General features: G+C 42.9%; 1 protein-coding gene across 1 annotated transcript in view; it reads right to left on the reverse strand.

The window, feature by feature from the left end:
• Window positions 1–1,267: 1,267 nt before the first annotated feature.
• Window positions 1,268–18,845, reverse strand: part of LOC135879846 (rho guanine nucleotide exchange factor 28-like) — a 49,293-nt gene continuing 31,715 nt past the window's right edge. Inside the window, exons 5-9 of the mRNA XM_065405886.1 lie at window positions 12,187–12,259; window positions 6,287–6,339; window positions 3,670–3,730; window positions 2,133–2,283; window positions 1,268–1,358 (exon numbers count right to left, since the gene is read on the reverse strand). Coding sequence (XP_065261958.1) covers window positions 1,268–1,358; window positions 2,133–2,283; window positions 3,670–3,730; window positions 6,287–6,339; window positions 12,187–12,259 — 429 coding nt within the window. The remainder of the gene's footprint in view (window positions 1,359–2,132; window positions 2,284–3,669; window positions 3,731–6,286; window positions 6,340–12,186; window positions 12,260–18,845) is intronic.

The raw sequence follows: 18,845 nt of genomic DNA on the forward strand, positions 1-18,845 counted from the left end.
ACGGCTTTAAAGCTGGCCTTGTGGACATCCTCCTTCTCAAACTAGTTATGCAAAACAGGAAGGAATTATAAATGTTTAAAAACACATGCCCTGTTAATTCAGTTACATGCCAAACAGTAAGAGCATTCAGCTGTCACTTCCCAGACTCCTTCCCAAAAACATAGCGTTGCGGAACTGGAGAAGTACAATGCACTGTGAGGACATGTTTTAACATTAAATTTAAAAACCACATTTCTGCTTTTTCTTTCTTTTTTTGTATCTTTTACTCGCTCTCCTTAATTCCGTGTTCGTTTTTCTCTCCCATCCTTTGCAGTTTTTCTCTCTCTTTCTTTCACTGAATAAATAAAGATGTATCTGTAGTGCTTTTGCTTTTGTTTTTAATTACATAGCCCAGATCTCTATCAACTCCTAGGAGAGAGAGATGAAGAGACTGTTTGGTATGGAGTCCCCATAATCCAACTTTAAACCTGACCTAATAGTTCCTTTCCCCCAGCACCTTACACCTACCCCACCAATTCTCAAATACAGCAAACACTGCCTCCAAAAATCCTTACAACCCTTTACCCTAGATGTCTCCACAGTTTAAATGGCTTCTTAAATGCCCCCAGAGATGCTCAGTGGGCATTAGGTGGCTGCTACCCCCCCCCCCCCCTACACACACACACACCCTCACTCTGCAGGGAGTGGATCGGGGACTAAGGGAAAGCTCTTTGCCTCTCTAATCCTGACAGGGGCTGCTGAGAGGCAGAAAACCAACCCACACCCTGCTAGACAGAAGCAGAACAGAAAAAGCCTACTGCAGGGTGCAAAGTAAAGGCCCACAAGGCACCCATGTGGTCACAGCTCCCACCCCCAAAAAATGTATAGGAGGAGCATGGAGATCTAGCTCCCCTGAAGATTCTGGAGAGGGCATTGTGGACACCCCAAAATACCTTAAAGGCAAATACCTGTTGGGAGAAGGGTATTGCTAGAACCTGAGGGGTTTGGTATAAGAGCAGGGTGTTGATCCAGGCAACTAGAAAAGGACTTGAGAGTCCTTTCAAAAGCTGCTATTATTAGTATTAACTTTTGACAGAGGTTTTGGACAGAGGGGCCATGTGGGAGGGGAAAATGGAGCAGAGAAGGGAAAAGCTAATATCCATCAGCTGCTTGATATTCAGAAACATGTAAATGACCAAACAGCACTACATAGTCTCACCATTAAATGTATTCTTTGCTTTGCTCATCCCTACCTCCTATAGACACTCTACCGCTTGCTCTTTTCTAGTCATTCTTCTTCCCTCACACCTCCCCTCAGTATCTCGCTCTGTTTTTCTTCTTCCCATTTCTCTCTCCTTATCCCCCACTGAGTCTGTCTCCTGCCAAAAACACAGCCATTAATATAACAATGCCAAAAAAACACAACAAAAACCAGTCTAAAGCAGTACAGGACAATAAAATTGTGACATTTGACAGTTATTGTGGTATGGTTCAAGTTAAAACATGCATAGATTTTTACTGTTAAATAAACCCATCAAACCACCTTAATTTAATATACAAAATATTTTTAAAAATACAGTTCCCCTCTTTCCTGCATTATTTCTATGCTATATCTTACCACTTGTTCAATTCTCCTAGCCTGCAACAACATTTCATGGATTAACCCCATCAGATCTAACATAAAATGCAGACTGAGGGTGGAGTCCAGGCCCTATTGAAATTAATAGGAGATGGCCACATCTGGAGATGGGACATTGCAGGTGGCCAGAGCTCTGAGGTGGCATTGAGCATTCTCACTCTCTCAGCTGTGGGTGGGGGAAGCTCTGAACTGGTGTTAAGCCCACAGAACTGGCTCCTTAGACAGCTGCCTCTAGGTTCAGTGTAGATCAGTGGTTCTCAACCTATTTACCATCGTGGGCCACATATGCAGCTCTCTATGTGATATGTGGGCCGCATCCACACAATATATAGTCTACCTCTATGGCTCTGAGGAAGTCACATGGGCCGCAGCTGTGTGCTGATTGGGCTGCAAGTGGCCCACAGGCCACCGTTGAGAACCATTGGGTAGATGGTGTGCTGGTGGAGGGACAGAGCATATCAAGGGTGAAAAGGGGTAAGTCAGTTGCAGGGCAGAGCACAGATCTACCAATTACCTGCTGCTGTTCAGTCCCTTGAAGACCACACGCAGCTGGTGTAACCAGAGCAGGAACCAGAACAGATGTGGCTTCAAAATTAGTGAGCCATAATCGCTCCCTGATGGCTCACGCCATCCTGTGCTAAGATCCAGTCCAATAACTGGTTTTGCTTAACAAAACAGAATGTGATCATGTGGACACTATCATTTTACATACCTGTACAGTATTATTATTTATGCAGGGCATGTAGACTTATTCCAGAATATGAATCTGGTCTATGCACAAAGGCACCCTAGTCACATACACACAAACTATTATTTTTGCCAACATACTCTTAATTCCCTTGATAAACTTCTACATTCCTGGGACAGGGAGGCAATACATGGATGCAACATATGCATGCTAAAGTTACTGAACTGACAGCATCTCTCACAATTGTGATTTGCGATACTGATGATTAGAGAATGAATTATTATTAGAGATTATTAAAAATATTGAGCCAGAATGACAGGTTTCAGAGTAGCAGCCGTGTTAGTCTGTATCCGCAAAAATAACAGGAGTACTTGTGGCACCTTAGAGACTAACAAATTTATTAGAGCATAAGCTTTCGTGGGCTACAACCCACTTCTTCGGATGCATATAGGATGCTATATGCATCCGAAGAAGTGGGTTGTAGCCCACGAAAGCTTATGCTCTAATAAATTTGTTAGTCTCTAAGGTGCCACAAGTACTCCTGTTATTTTTATTTGAGCCAGAATGTTATCTCTGGCATCTGTGGATTTACACCAGTGTAGAATCAGACCCATTCCCTCTACTGCCCCACATAAAAAAACAAGGTGGCTCTTATCTCTGTAGCAAGGTCTGTTAAGTTTGCACACTGGTTGTTTGAGTATCGACAATCTGAGTTATCTGTTCCATTTATGCTACTGTACCTTATTGCAAATTGAAACAGCCTGGCTATTTCTGGCTGGAACCCCAGCTCTCATTGGCTGAGCTAACTGACTCTTTGCCCACTTCCTTCTTGTTCTGCTTTGTATTATCAAATGTTTGCACTTCGTTACTGTAGCTTTTCCGAAACTTGGAAATTTTCCTCACTGTTTTGCTTGTATTTGATTGTGTTATTGGCTGCTGGGCTTACCTAGCTATATCTTTAATCTATCTTCGGGAACTATAATGCATCCATCCCCATAGTATCTAGACATTTCTTTACGTGTGTTTCATTTAATCTTCACTCATTTAAGTTAATTGTATCAATTCTTTTCAAGATTTCTATTTCCGCTTACATTGCTGGAAGGTCCTAGAATATCACAGGTGGATACAAGGACCTAAATACAATAGAAGAGTCTGATAGTTTTCCTTCTGAATAACACAAATTTGGCTGACTGCGCCTTTTGGTTGTAGCCATGCGGTGCTGCTCATTAAAGTTAGTTGTCCTGCTTCTTTTAGAGAAACTGTCTGACATCTGTCTGTCTGCTATATATTTGGATCTATGATAGTATTGTAGCATATAGATCAATCACTTTTGGAAGAGTGAAAACTGCTAACAATTTCTTACCTATATCCAACAAGACCTGGTCTTCATTTTCACTTGAGGGAACCACAGGATCTCTGAAAGGCTAGAAAAAGGAAATTTGAGCTAGATTTTTAAGATGAATGGTCAAGTTTGAACTTCATTACAAACAGTGCTTGGTGCTTCCAGAATTCTCTTAAAATCTTTTCAGCACCATTTGTTCATTTCATTTATTTCAATAAATACGGAAAATAAAGAACTGCCTACCCCAGGCTTTATGAACCTTTAATGCTGTTATGAGCTGGGTGAAACCTTGTTATGGGTTGAGTTAAAAACCTTGTTCTAACTCAGTGATTCTCAAACTTTTGTACTGGTGACCCCTTTCACATAGCAAGCCTCTGAGTGTGACCCCCATTATAAATTAAAAACACTTTTTAATATATTTAACACCATTATAAATGCTGGAGGCAAAGCGGGGTTTGGGGTGGAGGCTGACAGCTCGTGACACACCCCCCCATAATAACCTAACGACTCCCTGAGGGGTCCCGATCCCCAGTTTGAGAACCCCTGTTCTAACTGATGTGTGAAAATGCCCTTCATTTAAGATAGCTGTAAGAGACAGTTAAGGGACCACACCTAAAACAAGGCCTAATAGAATCTACTCAGAAATGGGCAGGAGGCTCCACTGAGTATCATGACCAGGTGCATGCGTGCAAGCCAAGTCAGAACACCCAGAAACTGAGAAGAGATGGAATAGTGAGGGAGGCAGAGGCAAAAAGCAAGAAAGCCAAGCAGTGGCCTGTGAGCAGAGTGTGACCCTGGAAACAGCAAGAGACAGAACTTTTGGGTCTAAGGAGCTTGGGGCTGTAAAATAAGACATTACACTCCTTTTGTTCTTGCTTCCCCCTGCATTCAGAAAAGCAGGACTTTGTACATCCCTTGGAAATAACTGCATCAAAGAGAATACCAGACTCCACCAACTGGAACATCCCCTGAACTTCGACTAGCAAGCTGAGGTGAAAAGAGGCAACCATACATTAAAAATACAATTGCCTAAAAGATAAAACTAGCAGCCTCTCCTCCAAACAAAAAATAACCAATGAGAGATAAAAATCAAACCCAGACAATACCCCACCTCTCCACAAGCACTAATGTTCGTGGCGACCCTCCCTCCTCAAGAGCTCAGGCTTTATTGTGCCTTGAAGGGTCAACAAATACAGACAGTTTTGGAGCAGAGTGGGATAAAAGTTTAAAACGAGAGGGTTCCAGCTCAAAGATCTCTAATGACCAAAGCTGTGAACTTATCATATAGGGAGAGGCAGTCTCAGGCTATTTACAGCTTTATAGGTCAGAACTAATGCCTCTAACTCTGTCCAGAAATCAACCGGCAGCCAATGCAGATGAGGGATCACTAGTGTCACATGCTCCCAGCAACATAGGTGGGTTGCTGCATTCTGCCTCAACTTCAGGTTCCAGGTTGATTTAACATGTAGCCGTATGTAGCTGCAGTAATCTAATCTGAAGGTGACAAAGGCATGGATTATGGTAGTATGGTCTGTGTCCACAAAAAATGGTCAGCCTCCTGGCCAGACGTAGAAAATCAACAAGGCCTGCTACACAGAATCATCATAGAACTGGAAGGGACCTCGAGAGGTCATCTAGTCTAGTCCCCCGCACTCAAAGAAGGACTAAGTATTATAATCATCTATACCCAACTGTAGCTCCAACACCACCCCCAGATTGCAAATTCTATTGACAAACGACAGGCACAGGCCCTAATGAAAGGGGAAGATATTATTCCACCCATATCTTCCAGTTGCTTCTCAACCTACAAATATCACTTCAACCTTGTACATTCTGAGCCTCAGCCAGCTAGCGCTCGTCCACACCCAAATCTCAATTTTGTAAACTAGAAAAAGTAAAACTGAGACCAAGGATGTCTAAGGGCACAACCTGATACATACATATAAAGCATGATATAAAACAGACATCAAATACAGCTGACTAATCAAAATGGGATTACATGCAAGCATCATAGCTTCTCTTTCTGCTATCAAGTGTAAAACATCCTATTTTACGTTAAATTCATGTAAAAATAATTCCAAGCAGGATCAATATTTTTTATGCCAGAATTTCTCATGGTCAGTCTCTAACAGGCTCTGTGTATGATCCTGCAAATATTGCTAATGAGCGTTTCCCCATGTTATCTCCCAGGCTCAAGATTACCTAAAATATAACCTCACCTTCCTGGACTTCCACTGCCTCCTCAGCTCCACTCCTCGTGAACAATGGAACTCTCTATCTCAAGGAGGAAGCTAGTGCATGTAGGAGATGGGGCTTCACCTCAGCTGGTCCCAAGCTGTAGAACACACTCCCATAGGAATGACCACAATCATCATGACTTTCCAATTCAGATGTAAGCCTCATTTCTTTGACCTGGCTTTCCAGCCCACCAACACATGACAGATTCATTGAAGTAAATCATAAACATACATATACATAACTTTTCCCTGGGGCAGGAATGGAAAGGAAATGTCACTTGGCAGGTATTAGTCACCTTATTTATTTTTTTAACTATGGAAGATGTTCAGATACCACAACGTAAGGTGCAGTAGGAGAACTTAGACAGAGGCTAGTTATTCAGACAAGGATAAAGCTGTACCTTCACATCTTCACTTCCAGGTGCTGGTTCATCAGATGCCAAGTTCATGGGATCTGTAAAAGCGAGATTTCTTATCAACTTCTAGTGATAAACAATGGAAGTTTACTCTTTTTTCAACTAGAAGAGGAAAAAAATAATGAACAAGCAAGCAAGCAACACAGAACAATGTACTTTTGTAGCATACACATCCCCCAAACTAGCATACCAGTGGGCAGAATACTAGATGGTGTACAACAAGCTGTTATGTTATTATGGACCAATTGTAAACAGGCTCTTGAGCTTAAAGGGACAGGCAGTGAAAATACATGTTGATTCATAAACGAGGCTGCTGATTTGTCCCCACAATAGCACAGATCAGAAGCTGTGCCTTAAACTATGGGAGATCCCAACTGCTGTGCACTGTCCTAAAGACATGCCATGCATTTTAAAAATTAGCCCCTGCATTTTCAAGAAAAATAGATTAAAAACTTCATTTCTGTCGCTCTCTTTTATATGGTTTCTTCTCCAGACAATTGGAAAGGACACAGCGAACACAAAAACATGTTCAAACTCTGCAGGATCTGCCCAAGCACCGACATTTACGAAATAGCAAACAGAGCAGAAGTAATCTGCATGTAAATGAGCACAGCAAGCATCTGCAGGGCTTCCTAGAACTGTTAGCTACTGTCACATTTGTTGGTTAACATAAAATAAACCCTCCCATTTTCACAATTTTTCCTTATATTTAGTTTTATTTCTTGTATATTGAGGCTTGTAAATCAAGATTCAGGTCTGCCCTCAGATACAGACTCAGCCTATATCTTAATAGACTTTAAGGTCAGAAGGGACCATCATGATCCCCTAGTCTGACCTCCTACACATTACAGGCCACAAAACCTCACCCACTCACTCCTGTAATAGACCCCTAACCTCTGGCTGAGTCACTGAAGTCCTCAAATCATGATTTAAAGACTTCAAGCTACAGAGAATCCACCATTTACACTAGTTTAAACCTGCAAGTGACCCGTGCCAGATGCAGCAGAGGAAGACAAAAAAAACCCAGGGTCTCTGCCCATCTGACCGGGGGGAAATTCCTGACCCCATATATGGTGTTTAGTTAGACCCTGAGCACATGGGCAAGACCCTCCAGCCAGACACAGATATGCAGCTGCATTTTCAGTTTACCTTTGAAAAATCAGCTACTGCACATGAATTTAACCATAACTTAATAATTAAAAAGCATGTATATCTTAGTATTTTAGGGGATATCATTCATAGATCTTTGATGCTTGCAATACCTTTTCCCATCCTGAACTCTGTGCAGAGCCCAGGGAGAGGTTACAAACCAATAACATTGTACCAATCCATCCCCTCACAAGAACAGCTGCCTGGTATCCAAGTCCAGCCGCAGACTCCAGCAACAATAATAAGGTCTAATCCTGCAATCCTTATTCAAATTAAACTATCTGGGGATGAAATCCTGGCCCCACTGAAGTCAATAGGAGTTTTGCCATTCTGTACGAGTAAAGACTACACAGGATTGGGTCCATACTGATTAATTTCTTAATCATGATCTTCTGTTGCAACCAGATGTGTGCCTTGCCCTATTCCCCGATCCCATCTAGAGGGTTCCTGCTGAAATGCAGCAGGAATGTGAGAAGATGTGACAGTCCTCGTCTTGCAGAGAGATCAATGTCTTCCACGCTAGGCAGGACCCACTTGGTACACAGTGCACAAGCTCCAAACAACCTGCAGATGGCGCAGAGGTACAAGTTACAAGCACCACAACAGCAGCAGCAATTTCAACTACTGGCTAGTAACTATTAGCACCACCAGTGAGAAAATGCTCTAAACATTAGTACATTTCTACTCCGATTCCTGCCTCAGGCTTCTCATGTGACCTTGAGCAAGTCACTTTACTACTCTGTCTCTCAAATGAGGACAATAATATCTTCCTGCCACACAGAGGTAAGCTCTCTGTTTAGGAGATGCTGAACACTGGTACTGTATCCTGCAATTATTGCATCAAACCTCATGAGTGCCACCAAAGTCTAAAGGCAAGATTCCCAAAAGGTGTTTTTGGACCAGGCAACAATTCTATAAAACAACAAATTCATCCCGATAAAATAGGTGCCATGATAATGTAAAAATTTACCCACAGTATGGAAACAGATCATCCCAGACACTACTATGTAGTAACCGTGGATAAAGAATGACCCTTTAGTGATGGCCATGGTAACTCTGGGTATGTCTACACTGCAGCTGGGAACAAATCTTCCAGCTCAGATACACAGACATATGCTGGCAGGGCTCAAACTAGCGTGCTAAAAATAGTTGTGTGGACATTCCTGTTGGGGCGGAAGCTCGGGCTTGCAAGCCTACCCAACCCCCCAAGCTTCAGAGCCCAAGCCGGAACATACAGTTGCTAGTTTTAGTGCTCTAGCTTGAACTCTGCTAATGCTAGCTCAAGCTCCATTAGCTTGCTCCCAGCTGCAGTGTAGACATACCCTAATTTTAAAAAGCAAGATGGAGAAAAAGAGTTGAACTTTAGAAAGATAACGCCCAGGGAATGCTCCCCTAAATTCCTCTAGACATTTTTCTAATACTACTGGCGTTAGGGTGACCAGATGTCCCGATTTTATAGGGACAGTCCCGAATTTTGGGTCTTTTTCTTATTTAGGTTCCTATTACCCCCACCCCCGTCCCGATTTTTCACACTTGCTGTCTGGTCACCCTAACTGGCGTTCAGTTGACATTACTGTAATTCATTCTTACAATCCTTGGGGAAACTCTGTTTACTATGTAGTAAGTGATTTAATATGTAGACATAAATTGGCTATGGCTCTAAATAATATTCTGCACAATTATTACTTGCCACAAACTTTCAAAATTAGAAAATCACAAGATTTTTTTTATAACATAGGAATGGCTGAAATAATCAAAGTAAAATATATTTGTACTTTATTTTGCATCCTTAATAGAGAACGTGTCATTCTGTGTATTTGAATTTAATTAAGTTGCTATGGGAGATCCACTGTTAAGCTAGCAATATCACCTTACATTGACCCACTGCATTGCCCATCGTGAAATGCAATCAAACTGCTGTATTGCTATAGCAACCTTCAGTAGATAATAGCTCAGAGCTTCTGTTAGCATTATGCTTTAAAGGTCTGTTGATCTTGACTTTAGGCCCACCCAGGAGGAAGTATTACTTATTGGAACAATAGGCGTTTTAAACTCTAAGGGGCATCCCTTTATGAAGTTACTGCAAAGAATTTTGTGCTCTAAGCTCAGCACCTAAATTAACAAAGGTATTTAGTAGAATATTGTAGGAGTTTTATGGATCATTTGTTACATGATTTTTGTTTGTAGCAGCAAAAAATTTAATTTTGTTTCCAACAAAACAATTTTGTTTTGTCTCTTTAGCTCATTAGCAGAAGGTAAAACATGGATCAAAGTTATCAATTATATTAGTGATTTTCAGGTATCTGGATTCAATGACTGTATGAAAAGCAACAAACACACATATAGCTAGAGCTACACATATTCCTTTTTGCCAGCTGATAGAAATAGGAACATCTATGACAATACCAAACTATGAGACGATACAGAAACACTGATTCATTATTATTAGATATTTCTATAGTGGTAGTACCCAAAGGTCCCATTGTCAGGATTCTGCTGGGCACTGTACAAATACACAGGTCTGCAAAAGTCAAGTGATAACAATGTATTTGATCAAGTCATAGGGCTAGTCTACACTACATTATATTTCTAGCAGTATAGCTATGCCCTGCAAAGCTCCTTAATGGTGAGGCAGCTTATACTGGCAAAAGGAATTCTTTTACCACTACAGTTAAACCATCTCCCCGAACAACATAAGCTATACTAGTTAAAGGACTCTTTTGCCAGTATAAGCTGTGTCTATATGATTTTTTCCACACTCCTAACCAACATAGCTATGCTGGCAAAACTTTGTAGTGAAGAACTGGCAATAGGTACTAACGAAGAGTGATGGAACTCTCTTTGCCATTGAATTGTGATGAGCATAAAGTACTCAGCCTGCTAAGGTGATGCGTAATTCCTGTAATGGTTGAGTGCCAGGAGCTGAAGGCACTCAGCACCACACAAAGTTGCTCAGCATCAGCTTGCAGGTTTGAACCCAAAATGAGAGGGTATAGTCAGAAATTAAATGATTCCTGAAGTGCTAAATCAATATTTATTGATATTTGCATGCACCAAGTCAGGCTGCTTGGACAGGCACGAAGAAAAACTACCATGCATGACTTGCATTGCCCAAGCTGCTGCTATGAATTCGCCTGCTGTTAGTGACACACAGCGGAAGGTACAAGATCACATTGACCATTGGCACTCTGAGAAGTCTGCACCCAAGATAATAAAGTTGTTGATAGCACAGTATGTAATTCCGTGTATTATAAACAGTTGCTTATATTTACAAAAGTAGATTTTAGACTGGTAGTGTTAATGCTGATTATTGCTGATGGTGACGTTAGAACTGCCTTTATTATGTTAATTGCCTGTGGGTTGCTGGAGAAGTTGGGCACAAATTCCCAGCAAGAGCTTAATGGTGGCAATCACACTTAAGGAACTCTTAACTATGTAAACTGGAGCTATTGTCTATTAAGGAGGTCACTTCCTCAGTCTATTAACTCACTCGGAATAATTAGGTAATACCTTTGGAATCCAATTCTTATTTACAGCATCATGCAGTGCTTGGCCCTGTAACGTTTATGTAACTGCTTAACTTTATGTCGGCTTCAATGGGACTTCTCACAGGGTACGTCTATACTTACCTCCGGGTTTGGCGGTAAGCAATCGATCTTCTGGGATCGATTTATCGCGTCTTGTCTAGACGCGATAAATTGATCCCGGAAGTGCTCGCCGTCGACACCAGTACTCCTGCTCCACGAGAGGAGTACGCGGAGTCGACGGGGGAGCCTGCCTGCCGCGTGTGGACCCGCGGTAAGTACCTTGTAGTTCGAACTAAGATACTTCGACTTCAGCTACATTCTTCACGTAGCTGAAGTTGCGTATCTTAGTTCGAACTGGGGGGTTAGTGTGGACCAGCCCACAGTGTATCAAGTTAAGAGCATGTGCATGTTTTACAGGATTAGGGCCTTATCTTGTAGAATTAGCCACTGCATACTAGCCACTTCTTCCAGATAGACACTAATGTGCATGCAACAATGAGATCTTGAATCTGGGATAGTATTCAACTAAATGCCAGATCAGAGTATTATAAAAAAAACACTAAAAGTCTATAACTCTTTTGTTCTAGGACCTTCTTGTCACAAGGTCTGCAAAGCTCAGTATGATCTATCTGGTAAAGAAAAGTAATTATGGTCATGAAACAATATCTTACAATCCTTATACAGGCAAACTTGCAATTGAAATCAATATGGGAGACTCATTTAAAACCATTTGAATTTTGCCACAGTAAAAAGTTCAGGACTGGCCACTAAAACTGTTCATAAAATGCTTAATTCATTCTTCTTTAATTCACTCCTATCTTTATTAACCAGATCTTTTTGACTTTACTGGAACTTCTTGCAAGTTGGCCTGTTTTTATTTCAGCTGAATCCTGCCCTCTTCTGGAATTGTAATGAGGTTGTAATTTAGCTGTTGTAATTTTTTAACATTCTTTTAAAAAGACTTTTTCAATTATTAGAAATTCTCGTGAACATTTTTAGGTTCACACAGGTAAATTAATTATTTCAAATGCATGATTTCATACCTCCCTTATAATGAAATGCCTTATGTATTTTACCATTATCTATTGCACAGATCTCTGATATCATGTATACTAAGCAATCTTCCTAAATAAATATAGGGCACAAGGACACATGCTACCTTACCTAGGACTTTAGAAAGCTATTACAACCAAAGATGAAAAGCTGTACCTTCTGCAGAATCTGTTGAATTGCAGGGCATTTGTCGTCCTTCCACTGTCCCAGCTTGTTTTGAATTAAGACTCTAAAAAACACCAAATTCAAACAACAAAAACTTTCTTGGATACCCATACATATTAATACACCCATATATGTATGCACACACACACACACCCAAGAAAGTCAAATACATACATTAATGTTAATATTAAAAAGTTATACATATATTTTGGGGAGAGAATTTATAAAATATTTTAACCTAAAAATATTTGGGGAAAATTTACTTTGTGTTGTGTAACATATCAGATTTAAGATTTGTACTGTATGTAGCACATCCTTTCTCTGGAAAAAAATGTTTGCATTTATATAGCTCTTCATATATTAAAAGTTCTGTACTTATTAACCCCCATAACTGTCCTGTAAGGTACAAGAATTTTACAGCTGAAGAAACTAAGATGGAAAGGTGAAGTGACTTCCCCAAGGCTACACAATGAATGAGTAGGTGAGCCAGGATTCAAACTCAGAACCTCCTTAACTCTTAGTTCTGTGCTCATTCCTTCATACCATGGAAATCTATATAAAGATGGTACTGAATTGAATTGTGTGTGTCATATAGTCAGTTTGAATTTGTATCCTATGATGCTAAACAATTAAATAAAGGCTTAACAGGGCCGTCCCTAGCCATTTTGGTGCCCTATGCAGCCTCCCCCCCCACGGGGGGGGCATCCCTAGGCCTCCGCAGGGGGTGGCCAGGCCTCCACATGGGGGGGGCAGGAGCAGGCTTGGGAGGCAGGGGGGAAACCACCCACCAGCAAGAGCCGGCGGAGCGGAGCGGGTTGGGGCTGGGTTGCTCCACTTCCTGCCACATAGGGAGTGCAGGGCAGGCCCAACCCCTGCTGCAGTCCTCAGGGGAAGGAGTGGAGTGGGGGTGGGGCTGGGGCGGAGCAGGGGCGGGAAGAGGCGGGGCGGGGTAGAGGCTTTGGGGAAGGAGTGGAGTGGAGGCGGGGCTGGGGCAGAGCAAGGGTGGGAAGAGGCAGGTTCTGGGGTGGAGCAGGGGCAGGGGCCATTGGGAAGAGGCAGAGCAGGGGTGGGGTCAGCTTTCCTGGGCGGCTCAGCCAGCTGGGGGATCGGGCTGGCCGCTGGAACAGCACGCAGCTGCGTAGGGCACCAGGAAATCTGGGGCAATTTGGTGCCCCAAATTTCCTGGTGCCCTATGCAGCTGCGTACTTTGCATATGGGTAAGGACAGCCCTAGGCTTAACAAATATACAAAGTTACCTGTTTCCAAGTATTTTCTAAGCTATAAGAGCATTAGCCAGTAAATCACATGCATACTGCACTGCCACCAGAAAGATCAAGGACTCAAAATAGCTCCCACATAATTTAGAGCAAGCAGCCTAAGGACTACTCAAATTTACATCAGCTACAGGAGTCACATAGGGACTAGCCCACTAGATGAGGCTGAGCTGGACCGCTTTAAAATTGGCCCAGATTTTAAATAGTATTTAGGTATTGCTGCACTCAGCATTGGCAATGCCTAACTGATTTAGGAGCCCAGATCTCATTTTCAAAAATGAGATAGGCACTTAGGAGCCTAAATCCCATTAACTGTCAACCCAAGTCTGAGTTTTTCCTATTCCTGCAGCTAAAGAACAGAAACAGCAACTCAGCTTAGCTCCTCCTTGGGATACCACTGGATTTTTCTGATACTAGGCAACAAAAGGCCTTCCCTATGCAGAGCCTTTAGAAACAATGATCTAATGCATCATCTCTCCCTTCTCCGTTTTACTGTTTAAATTTGGTCACTAAAAACAAGATTTGTTCTCTCCACTGATGTTTCATAGAGTCCTCTTTCCCCACACTGATTGCATTCACTAATGTATCAACAGCAGATACACTCAAACATAGCAGATGTGTGCAGTCAGACATTTTTAAAGGGAGTAGGGCTACTCAGCCTGCAGGACATCCATTGTCCCTCATGATGAAAACTCAACCCCGTCCTGGACTCCCTAACAAAAAGAGCTTCCTTTTGAGCCCCACCACTCAGGTTTCCCCTACTCCCTACATTCGGTGTCAAAAAAGGGAATTGTTTATAATGTAATCACAACATCTAAAAATTGGGAGCAGTATCAATACAGTCATTTCCACAGGGATAAGATGGTTCTGAGAACGGGTCCATTGTTCATTCCAAAACTGTACTCCATTCTCCACCATCTCAGGAAATCTCTCTTCCATTACTCTGCCCAACATCAGTCCATTCACTAAAAGGAGACAGAATGGCATGAACTAGTTCTAGCAATTGAGGTCAAGTAAGCCTCAAAGCTATCAGCAGCCATTTCATGTACAGGAAAACATACAAAACCAAAGGACGTTTGCCACCACAATGGATTAAAGCCCATTCTGCTCTGCCCGCGTCTGCTTCCTGGGTCATAGTTATACACTTTGTCTGTGGAGCGATATATAAAGCATCCATGTGCTCATTTATCCATACATTCTCAAGACACTATATGTTAGATATGCAATCTTCAGCCTGTGGTAGAAGTGTTGAATGCTGTAAATTCTACATCTATTTCAATATAAGTAGCTACGTTGAAATGTTCACTGCCCGTTTCCCTCCTCAGCTTTCAAAGCTGTCAAAATCCCATTATGAGGACTGGTGGTCCTGACTGTGACAAAGAAAGAAACATGTGTTTTTACCCTGTACTTTCCTTAGCCTAAGTTAGCTAGATCAGACCCACCCACTTGGGGTGACAATTTCTCAAATGGAGTTCATTACAATTTGATTTCCTAAGCTCGGTCTAATTATTTAAATAAAAAGATTGTGTGCTTTGGTATAGTGGCTTGTTTCTGCTATCTAGGTTTCACTAAGCCTACCATTAAAAATCTTCCATCACTGAAAGGATGATCTCTAGTGGTTTTTCCCAATGAGGAGCTAAGCTACAGAACAGGTCTGCGTCTGTCTCTTCAGGAAGAGGGAAAACCTACGTGGATGACTGGCAGAATGTTTTACTGATCATAACAATCGTAGAATTTTGCAACCTTTAATCTAAGAATATTTGCCATGGGCACTTTCAATATGGCACATCAATTAGCATTTTCTCCATTCCTCCTCCCCCCCCAAGTGCTGCAAAAAACACAGGGTTTGACGAGTGCAAGGGATATAAACAATATTACAATCCTTGTCATGGTTTTGTTTTTGCCTTAGGAAATCAGGATACCTGTGTGAAAGTTGTTGTACCCAAGTTAGAGCTATGAATCTGGGACCAGTTTTTATATTGGAAAGCCTAGAAATCTAGGGAATGACTAAATAGGAATGTCTGTGTTATAAATCAAACGCACAAAACTGGTGTGCAAAGGTCAAAGCATCTCATGTAGCTCATTGTTAGTTTAAAAACCTATAACCATTTTGATAAATGCTTAAAAATAATTGAACAAACAACAGAAAAACAAAACATGGAAAAGAAAAGCAAAAACAGAAGGGAAATTTAAGAACAAGAAAGGGGGAAACAATAAATAATAATAATTTTATGTAACCTTTTAAGCCAATAATTTGATATAGACAAAGGCCAAATTTAGGAAAGCAGTTAAGAACATGTCTAACTTTAAACACATGAATATTCCCATTGAAGTCAATTACACTACTCACCATGCTTAAAGTTACACTTGTGCTTACGTACCTCACTGAATCAAGACTAAAGTGACCAAAATATCATACAACAAATACAATATAAATGTCAGCTCTTTGGAGCAGGAACTATCTTTCCTCTCTGTGTTTGTACAATGTTTAGCGTACAATGGGGTCCTGCTCCATGACTGGGGCTCCTTGCTGCTATAAATAACAACAACAACTTAAAAAAAAATACCTCCCACTACAACACAAGTGGAAAAGGCAAGATTAAAAACCAGAGAGAAAGGGTTTTACAAGAAAGGTATTTACCATAGGGCCATTCTAAAACATCTCTGGAAATACAAGAGATTTATCAAGTACTCCTTTAACATTTTTTCTACACTTCAGTTTCATGCGTGAAAACAATCACTTTAGCACAGATGAAAAGCTAATGCCAATAATCCTTTGTCTACAAGACCAACACACTTACCATCCCTAAAACCTGCACGGTTTAAACTAAGGCCTGGTCTACACTAGGCGTTTATGTCGAATTTAGCGCCGTTACATCGAATTAACCCTGCACCCGTCCACACCACGAGGCTATTTAGTTCGACATAGAGGTCTCTTAAATTCGACTTCTGTACTCCTCCCCAACGAGGGGAGTAGCGCTAAATTCGACATGGCCATATCGACTTAGTCTTGGTGTGGATGGAAATCGACGCTAATAGCTCCGGGAGCTATCCCACAGTGCACCACTCTGTTGACGCTCTGGACAGCAGTCCGAGCTTGGATGCTCTGACCAGCCACACAGGAAAAGCCCCGGGAAAATTTGAATTCTTTTTCCTGTCTGGGCAGTTTGAATCTCATTTCCTGTTTGGACATCGTGGCGAGCTCAGCAGCACTGGCAACGATGCAGAGCTCTCCAGCAAAGATGGCCGTGCAATCCCAGAATAGAAAGAGGGCCCCAGCATGGACTGATCGGGAAGTTTTGGATCTGATCGCTGTGTGGGGCGATGAGTCCGTGCTTTCCGAGCTGCGCTCCAAAAGACGGAACACAAAGATCTATGAGAAGATCTCTAAAGCCATGGCAGAGAGAGGATACAGCCGGGATGCAACGCAGTGCCGCGTGAAAATCAAGGAGCTGAGACAAGGCTACCAGAAGACCAAAGAGGCAAACGGACGCTCCGGATCCCAGCCCCACACATCCCGTTTCTACGAGGCACTGCATTCCATCTTAGGTGCGGCCGCCACCACTACCCCACCACTGACCGTGGACTCTGAGGATGGGATATTGTCCACGGCCGGTTCCTCGGACATGTTAGCGGACGGGGAAGATGAGGAAGGAGATGAGGAGGACGAGGCAGTCGACAGTGCTTACCAAGCTGATTTCCCCGACAGCCAGGAGCTCTTCATCACCCTTACAGAGATCCCCTACCAACCGTCCCCAGCATTTAACCCGGACACAGATTCAGGGGAAGGATCAAGCAGTAAGTGTTTTAAACATCTAAACATTTATTTTTAACAGAACTGGAATATTAATGATAAGAACAATGTGTTTTTCATGATTTGTGTGCCCTAGGCGATTAACGTTTCAGTCCCAACTATTTAAAAAAAATCAAACAATGTCCGGTTGTCCATGATTCTGCTGCCCAAGCCGCTCCACTCTTTAGTCCCTGCCAGTGCAGCTATATTAAAATGCGGTCTATATGACCTGGGATAGAGCTGAAATCCTCCAGGGACATCTCAACGAAGCTCTCCTGGAGGTAATTTGAAAGCCTGTTCATCAGGTTCCTGGGGAGAGCGGCCTTATTGGGTCCTCCGAAGTAGGAGACGTTTCCGCGCCAGGAGATCCTCAAGTACTCCGGGATCATAGCCTTGCACAGCATGGCTGCATAGGGCCCTGGTCTTTGCTGGCTTTCCCAAAGCATCCTTTCCTTATCGCTGTCCGAGATCCTCATTATTGTTATGTCGCTCATGATGACCTGCTTTGAATTAGGTAGGGGACTGTTAGTATTGGGACTGCTTGCCCGTTCCTTTACAGAACTGTAACCGCCGGTTTACAGCCACGCGGTGGAGGCGGGAGAGGGGCAGCATACAGGGATCTTTCCCTGGGACAGCCGCGAGGGGGTGGGACAGGGGCAGAGTTCATGCTTGGCCGATTGCTGGCAGCAGAGACTGGCATTGCTTTCAATGTGAAAGGAGGCCAGTGGTACTACTAAAGTTTTAAGCAGCCACAAGTCTACGGCTTACCATGTCTGCCTGCTACAGAAATTCCGGTGTCCTGCCCCGCTTCCCAGATCGGCAGTGCAAGACCCCAGGCACTGAAGGCGAGGTCCGAAAATTCGACCTAGTCCTGAGTGCGCATGTGATAGGTGCAGTGCATGGTCTTGTTCACAGAGAAAGACTATGTTCTTTGCTCACAACTACATTTATCTTTTGGAGGAATTCACTACCTTTTTCTCATTCCCACAGCCACATCTGCGACTGTCTCCCAACCCAGCCTGGCATCACACTCCCAGAGGCTAGCGCACATTAGGCGGAGGAAGAAGAAGACGCGAGAGGACATGTTCTCAGAACTAATGGGCTGCTCCCGAGCCCAGGCAGCCCAGCAGAACCATTGGAGGGAGAATTTGTCCCAAATGCACCGGACACACATGGAACGTGAGGAGAGGTGGCGGCAGGAAGACCAGCAGGCGACTCAGAAGCTGCTTGGACTTATGAGGGAGCAAACGGACACGCTCCGGCGCCTTGTTGATGTTCTGCAGGAACGGAGGCAGGAGGACAGAGCCCCGCTGCAGTCTATCAGTAACCGCCCTCCCCCGCCACCAAGTCCCATACCCCCCTCGCCCAAAGTCCAAAGAAGGAGGGGCGGCAGAGTCCGTGAAAACTCTCACTCCACCCCTGCAGATTGCTCAAGTACCAGAAGGCTCTCATTCCCCAAAATTTGAAAAGTCCTTTCCTGCCCGCCTCACCCAAGCCCCTGTCCAAGTTTCACCCCCCAGTTTCATGTGTGGTTGTTAATAAAAAATATGTTTCTGTTCATTACTGTTTCAATCATGTTCTTT

The sequence above is a fragment of the Emys orbicularis genome, chromosome 6, assembly GCF_028017835.1.
Source record: "Emys orbicularis isolate rEmyOrb1 chromosome 6, rEmyOrb1.hap1, whole genome shotgun sequence".
Classification (NCBI taxonomy): Eukaryota; Metazoa; Chordata; order Testudines; family Emydidae; genus Emys; species Emys orbicularis.